General features: G+C 40.2%; 2 protein-coding genes across 2 annotated transcripts; one reads left to right on the top strand and one right to left on the bottom strand.

Annotated features, from left to right (window-relative positions):
- Window positions 1-339: 339 nt before the first annotated feature.
- myl2a (myosin, light chain 2a, regulatory, cardiac, slow) lies at window positions 340-2102 on the top strand (the record flags this gene model as incomplete). Its single annotated transcript, XM_080026696.1, has 6 exons — window positions 340-429; window positions 1017-1092; window positions 1232-1336; window positions 1450-1528; window positions 1738-1786; window positions 1998-2102. The coding sequence occupies exons 1-6, from the start codon at window positions 394-396 to the stop codon at window positions 2100-2102; spliced, it is 450 nt and encodes a 149-aa protein (XP_079882822.1). The 5' UTR covers window positions 340-393.
- Window positions 2103-3964: 1862 nt separating this feature from the next.
- On the bottom strand, window positions 3965-6603 carry LOC307249354 (coiled-coil domain-containing protein 63-like). The gene is made up of 7 exons (XM_080026025.1): window positions 6538-6603; window positions 6266-6450; window positions 5590-5801; window positions 5433-5507; window positions 4459-4621; window positions 4253-4357; window positions 3965-4160 (listed from the first exon to the last, which is right to left on the bottom strand). Exons 1-7 carry the CDS (start codon window positions 6579-6581, stop codon window positions 4078-4080), a joined length of 867 nt encoding a protein of 288 aa, XP_079882151.1. The 5' UTR covers window positions 6582-6603; the 3' UTR covers window positions 3965-4077.
- Between the last annotated feature and the right edge of the window lie 1375 nt (window positions 6604-7978).

The raw sequence follows: 7978 nt of genomic DNA on the forward strand, positions 1-7978 counted from the left end.
TATACTTTCCTCTCTGTATTAATATAGTTAAAAATATATACATATCTAAAAATGTTAAACATTTTCAGAAATTAATGATGAACACAGTAAAGGTTTGATTTTTACAGACTAGACTTTAATTACCTTCGACTTAATACATTCTGAATTACACAACATATTTTACATAATGTCAAATTGTTGCTGCTTTTATCTGGCTAAAAGTTTTGTGTGCACATTCTGATCTAATTCAACACCATTTTCTGTTATTCAGCTATACAACCCATTTTATTTATGTTTACCTTGCTGGGTATGTAGTGACAGCCTTACTTACCTCTCCTCCTTTCTTTGTGCCAAAAGGCCCCCAAGAAAGCCAAGAAGAGGTCAGCAGAGGGAGCCAACTCCAACGTGTTCTCCATGTTTGAGCAGGCTCAGATCCAGGAATTTAAAGAGGTGAAAGCTGCTCCACCAATTTTTATTTCTCTTGATTTACTTTCGGCTGAGAACGACACAATAATTTAATGGAACTGGAATGGTGTATGAATATGCATGTTAGTCCGACTACGCCGAGTAATACCATCCAAGTGTTGTTGTCTTTAAAATATACAGCAGCAGGTTCAGAGGTCTCTATTTCTTTTTCCCCTTTGTCTTTCCATCTCCATTGTTCATCATTGTACTATGCCCACCTGTCTATTTTCCTGTCCCTGGCTTGCCAGCGGGGAGGCTTGTGGTATGCTGGTATGAGGGTCAGTGGTGCCCAGCCATTCAGACTGTGTCATCAGTGATTAGGCTGCAGATAAACTGCTGGACATACCCTGGATGCCACGCTAACTCCCCAGGGAAGCTTGCGGGGTTATAAATACCTAACACTGTACACCTATAAAGATGGCATCGAAAATATGCAAAGGGATGAAGAAAACATAAAACTATGATATGACTTTTACTTTCTGAAGCATGTGTCTGCAATCTGTTTGCCACTCTCACGTTTTGAAAGGCAGAGCGTCTCTTTCATATTTACTGTCCTGTGCAATGTCCCCCAGGCCTTCACTATCATGGACCAGAACAGAGATGGCTTCATCGATAAGAATGACCTGAGGGACACTTTCGCAGCTCTAGGTATGTAGACACCGATCTTATATAGGTATTTCTTTATAGCCTTCAGGCCAAATATTGAGGAGCGATCATGAGCTTTAAAAAAAACAAACAGATCCTAGGTGTTCGGTATCTGAATGTGTTTAATCCACTTGTGCCGCAGGACGTCTCAACGTGAAACAGGAAGAGATTGATGAGATGCTCAAAGAAGCCCCTGGCCCGGTCAACTTTACCGTCTTCCTCACCATGTTCGGAGAAAAGCTGAAAGGTAGGAAAATGTCATCACACAATCCAAACCCAAGTCTTGCAAGTAGACTAGTATTTCAAATATGTTCAGTCGACTAAGTGTTCTTTTTTTGTGTTTTTTTTAAATGTTTGTAGGTGCTGATCCAGAGGAGACCATCCTCAACGCGTTTAAAGTCTTTGACCCCGAGGGGAAAGGTGTGCTGAGGAAGGACTAGTAAGTGACTCAGCAACCACACTCCACTCCACTCCTCACACCACGTCAATTTGCAATATACTAATTCACTGCAGGCCAGAGAGAGAATAATGTTAGCTATTGCTCACAATTTCATGATCATGATTAAGTCCCACTGCAGTTATTCATCCCAGTACATCTCTCCCTGCCTCATCGTCTGACTCACTGTCCTTTCTCTTTTTCCTGCTCAGTGTGACACAGATGCTTACAACACAAGCAGACCGATTCACCCCCGAAGAGGTTTGTTGTAGCCTCTTTACACAATTGATCCTCATTATGTGTCAGATTGCTGTGTGTGTGTGTGTGTGTGTGTGTGTGTGTGTGTGTGTGTGTGTGTGTGTGTGTGTGTTTGAGTTATAATGGAGCTTGTCTTCATCCATGTTAAAAAAACATTCATTCAAAGTGAATCATAGCTCTATGTAATGTCTGTTTTTTTTGTTTTGTTGGTTAGATGGAGCAGATGTTCGCTGCTTTCCCCCCAGACGTGGCAGGGAACCTGGATTACAAGAACCTGGTTCACATCATTACCCACGGAGAGGAAAAGGACCAGGAGTAAACCGTTATCGTCACCATGTTCATCAAATAGAAAGTCTTCCTTTTGCCCTGCACGTGACTTGAAACTGGCCCACACTGCCCTTGAGGAAGAATAAGGACAGTGGGGTGTTGTAGCCATCTTTGTGTTGGCTGCGTTGTCTTTTGCAGTGCTCACTCAAGAGCACAAGAGAATCTCGACAATTGTCTCTTCCAGGCCCTAGAAACAGAAAATCGATCAACAACATAGTGAGCTGTCTCGCCCCTTTTTGCGCTATCCAGAGTATGTTCCACTTTTGAGTCTAATTAAATCATTTTGCCTTATCATTTTATACACTCTAAACCACTTGCATATATGTTTTCATAGAAATTGTCCATTTGTTAGGTCTGTGTATGTAAGCTCGCCAAATAAAAGTGTTCGAAGACAGTAGCCAGCCTGCTTGCTTGTTCTGATTTTTGAAGATATTTTATAAAGGCATTAAAGAAAAACAAATTGCATACAGTACAGAGAATATGCATAAAAGGTTATATCCCTGCTGCTCATGTGTTTATGGGGTCATCAGATTACCGCTTGAACACGTAGCCATTCCAGCTAGGCTTTTTAATTCCATGTAAGGCAGTGAATGTGTGTACTTCAGAATAGCGGATGTGTGCAGTTGGTGGTCCCCTGAAATCCTCAAGAGACTAATCCAAAATGTGCGCGTGGCATCACTTTGTGTGTGCCTACTGCCTATGTGTATTTACACGCACAAAGCATTACAATGTTTGGCTACTGAAACAGAGGACTTAAGTCAGACAATGTCCTGTTGTTATTTTAGTGCCGTGATGATGTGAGGAGGGTAACGCTATACTGTGGAGTTTGGTCAGCACACACAATAGGAGGTCACCAAAGTGATCCTCATCACCCTCAATGACCCCACTTGCCAGACCTTGGCAGCGGGCTGATGTATTAGTGTGTGTGTGTGTGTGTGTAGTTGGGGGGGGGCTTGTCAAACTCAGACTAAAGTATTGCTTTCTGTCGAGGAGAGGAGACTTGTAGGGAGTGGTGAGGGATGGATCAACTCTGACATTTGGGTTCACGTCATGCGTCCTGTTTTACCGGACTGTGGCCATGGAAGGAAGAGAATATGCAATCTGCAGAGAAATATATATCACATTGTTCCTTTAACCGTAGTCATACTTGCTGGTACGTTTAAAAGTGCACTGATCAAATACTTTTTGGACAAACAGGATAAATAATCTGTGACAAACCCACAGAGAATTATCAACAAACTCACTTCGTCTCAGCTCTGAGAAAGCTCATTGTTTTTGTTTTACAGCTTTGGAAGAGGCTGAAATGTAACGACAAACCAAAATGTTATAACTGGTCGATAATGTAACAAAATGCAGAGCCCAAAACATAATAACTTTTAGCCCATATAAAACGTTGGTGTACTCAACATATCTGGGTTCACATTTTGGCAAGTAGACTAATAATGTAACAACTTATTATACATTTTGGGTTAGTTAATACATCATGGAGCGAGCAAAATGTGTTTCTCCTAACATTGTAATCATTTTATTAAATTATGGAATGAGTCAATCATTTATGGATCAAAGTATGTAGAGTGTATTATCAACCAAACAAAAAGATTATTCAGGAGATGGTGGAGACCAAAATAGAGTTAAAAGGAGAGTGAATACAGAACTATTCCTAACATTGCTCTGTATCTGCCGTAAGTGTTAATTGTTTTCCAAAAAATAATGTAACTGCTTATATGCTAAATGTTAGGTTTTTAGTTTGCTGTGGAGTTCATTCACACGTAAGTGCCCAAGAAGAAAGAAATCATGGATACAGCTCTAATATCGATTCTCTCATATCAAATGCAACACAGACCGTGGATATTACTGTATATCTTTTAATATAAAAAAATCACTGCATGTTATTTTGAATAAAGAAATGACTAATACTGTATACTACATACAGCAATGAACCAGGATGTGATGCTGCAATGTGTTGTTTATTGCTTCTTGTCTGAGCAGGCAGACTTGACTGAGCGAGAAGGAGTCCTGCCACGCTCTACTTCCACAACTGCCTCACACTCTGTAACAGACAACACAACATAGTACAGTTTAGGGCTGATCGGGTCTTATTACACAGCTTTACGGCAGAGTTAAAGGTTGGGTGTTTCATACCTGGTAACAAGTCAGAGTTGGCCAAATTCAGAGTTAACTGCGTCTGCTCGTCTTCCATGGTGTTGGCCTGGATTAGCAGGTTGCTAACGATCTCCTCAAGCAGACCTTAAGTAGAGAGAAAGTGTAAAAACCACCGTGTTAAAATGTGGGGGGAAAGTACATTCATGGCCATGTTTATGATGTCAAGAGGTCTCTATTTCACTTACTTGTGAATTGTGCGATGTTGTCAAAAGTGACAGTGACAGATTCCTGCAATGCCTGCTCTGAAAGGTCATTGATGGCAGTCTTTAGTTGGTACAGAGTATCCTGAACCGCAATGCACTGCTCTTCTAGGTAGGCAGCCAGACTGCTATACTTCTCCAACTCAGACTGCAGCACAGAGAGACACAGGAAAACAATGATGGCGCTGCTTTATATGGTTCATAGAACCAAGGTCGTTAGATATTTGCATAAAGAATAAAAACATATCTTGAACAAAGCTTTGTTAATAAGAGACATAACAAACATTGAAATATTCAATAGATTAATAGGCAACATTGTTTATTTATTTCAACGCCTGTTTGTCTCTTGATGATTTCATACAATAGTATAACTGATTATTCTTTTCAGAATCTGAGTCTTCCTTTGATCTCAGTGTGGAATTATAGGCAAGGCTTGGATTGCTGGTCTGAAATTAGGGGACTGAGATACTTTCATAATTATGTGACACCAATACTAACTGTATATTGTTGCATGATTTCAGATATAAGACTAAACTGAGTTTTCATCTGTAGATTTATGTTAAAATGGTTTCTTTAACAATGAGCGAAGGCGTCCAATCTATTGGATAAACATGTCAGATACAGGCTATATTGCCGATAGGAAGAAACCTTAAATATCCAATATAGTTGGTGATATTATTAGATGATTATGTGGCTTTAAAAAGGTATCTGCTTTACTTGGCTAATAAAACCATATAAAAATGAATTGGAGAGTGTCAATACTCATTTGAATTCAAAATCAGTTTTTTACAGTTCCGTTGGAGTTGAGTTCATGGAGGTATCTGAAAACATGTTGCTAGGAAATATCTTACAAGTGAAAGTAAACCAGGACCAAGTTATAATATCTTCAGTATGTTTGAAACCTAAAAATGGTCTATATAATGTATTATATGTAAAGACAGTCAGACAGTGCGGCTCACCTCTACGTCCTCAAACTGGCTCTTACTCTTCTCCTGATGTCCTTTGTCCTCTTGTTCCAGGGACAGGATCTCACTCTGAAGGAGAAACCAATGCATTTGAATACACCAGGTCAACATACTGTGTGTCTGTGTGTTGTCCGACAGGAGATGCACGTGCCTTCAACTTGAGTGAGCCGTTCTTCAACATGTTCCTTCTGCTCTGCAGTTCGTTGATGTAGTCGATATGGGCAAAATTCTTCTGCTCGTTCTTAATAAACATGTGGCCTATCAAACGCAGGTCTCTTTCTCTGGTGACTTCCACCAACGTTCTGTGTCCCTTCTTGTACATCTCCAGCTTGTCAACTCCATGTTGATATTGCTGCTCCTGTTCTGTGCCAATGAAATACAAGTCCAAGTCAGATTGTGTAAAAAAAAAAAAACTGATTAATTATATCTGCTTAGAGCACAGACTCATTCATTAAAAGTGGAGTCAGTGATTCTGGAGAATGCTTTTTTCCCAAAATCACTTTTTGTCCAAATCACTGAATATCTCTGAATGATCTGATACCATACTGTGTGTGGGCTGAAGACAAAATCCAGTGTTAATATACACAGCATAGGCTCTGTAAACTGGTATGTAAACAAAGGTTATGTGAACAAAGGGGGCCCACCATAACAAGCATCAAGTCCTTAGGTAGAGCCGGTAACAGGTAATGGAATGTGATGAGATATTCACTGATTTTGACAAAAAGACATTTTGACAACAACCGTTCTCCAGAATCACCGACTCCATCTTGAAGATGTTATTATCTAATGTGCAGTGATTATACACGATTCTTCAAGGAACATTATACTTCTTTTCTTGGAGTCTTCATTGTCTTCCAGAGGACTGATTTCCTGGAGCTTCGTCCCCATGAAATAGGTCAGTTTGGCATCACGGTATATGATGGTCTTCAGTCGCGTCTGTCTCTTGGTGAACACAGCTGTCTCCCCCTCGATGCACTCCTTGGCCTCCAGCATTCGGGTCTCGGCCTCTGACCTGTGTCATAACACGACGCAAACACACATCACATATCGTGGCTCAACTCCACCGATATCAGCAATTCACACAAACATGGGCATTTACCTGTGTTGTAAAGCTTGGGTGCACCTCTCCCCCAGTTTCTCCATGATGTGCTTCTGTGACGCCAACTGTCTGTGGTATTTCGTTTTGATATTGAGCCCCAGGCCTTTCTGCTGCAGCAGGTGAGCAATGTCTTTACGGTAAGTCATGTTGCTGCACAGCAAATCATCAAACTTAATGGTTTCCTGGAGAAGACAAGGTAAGAAAGAGCTGAAGTCAGGAGAAATCTTAGACTTTTCGTTGATTAGAGCGTTCAAATTTGTGTCAAGCTTTGGCATTTAATGTAAAATTATGAACACATTTCTTTCTTAGTGTGACGTCAGTTCAAAATAAGTGCTTTGATAATGGAGATGTTTTGAGTTATTGGTGGGAAATTCAATTTTCCTAGTCTTATATACAAAGATTAATACCCATTTCATATATCTCCATTAATTATAAAGCTAAACATAGCATTGCAAGAGTGGACAGAGGGGGGAAATCCTGGCTCACTCCACGCATAACAATTCCACCTACTGTACTAGCACCACCTAACGGTAAGATGTTGGTCATGTTAAGCCGGATGCACTTGAAAAACAAGGTCAGAGTTTGCCGGGTCACCATTTGTAGCCTACCTGGTTGAGCTTGTTTTCTAAAACGCGGATATTTTTCATGTGGCGACTGTGTTTCCCTTGCTGTTTGAAAATGCCACCTGGGACAGTTAACGTCACTTGAATCCTGCCCTCTGTCCCATTCACCTGAGGAAACAATGCACACAATGAAATCCATACACACAGTGATACATTGTATTTGTGGTTGGCTGTAGCACACTCGATTTATAAGGAAGCATTAGCTTTGAACTTAAAGTGCTGAATTTCAGCTTTAAGAGTTTTTGAAGGTGGTTAATCCTTTAGGTCAAACAGTAAATAAACTGTAGTCCTTACAGTAAATACAATTAAACAGTGCAGCACATAATGGGGCTATACAACTCTATGATTCCTGCAATGTTCACCAAATAAGTGTGGAAATATTCTGAAAATAAAGTTAATAGTCAACTCTTGAACTTCCTTGTCATTACTTGCATCCAATGGACTGTTAGCTGGGTAAATATTAGCACTTCATATATTTGGTTGTACCAGCTGCTATGCATACATGTACAGACAGAGTTACCAGTGACCTAAATTGCAATAAGAATTTGAATACACTGAGTTAAAACAATTGGTTAAAAGTGAAATGCACACTAAAACCCCACTTGATCTTTAGGGAAAAAAAGTCTTCAGTGGCCTATGAAACAGAGTACAGTTTATGTCTTTAGTAGTTTACCTCCCTATCCAGAGTGGTCAGATGGTTTTTCTGCTGGCTGATAAGCTTCTTATATTGGTCAATTTCCTCCTGCAGGCTCCTGTATTCCTCCTTTACAGCGTCCGTGGCCATTTTGATCTAAAGTAATGACCTACCTGCCAAATAT

This window comes from Ammodytes marinus (genome assembly GCF_949987685.1).
Source record: "Ammodytes marinus genome assembly, chromosome: 4".
NCBI lineage: Eukaryota > Metazoa > Chordata > Actinopteri > Uranoscopiformes > Ammodytidae > Ammodytes > Ammodytes marinus.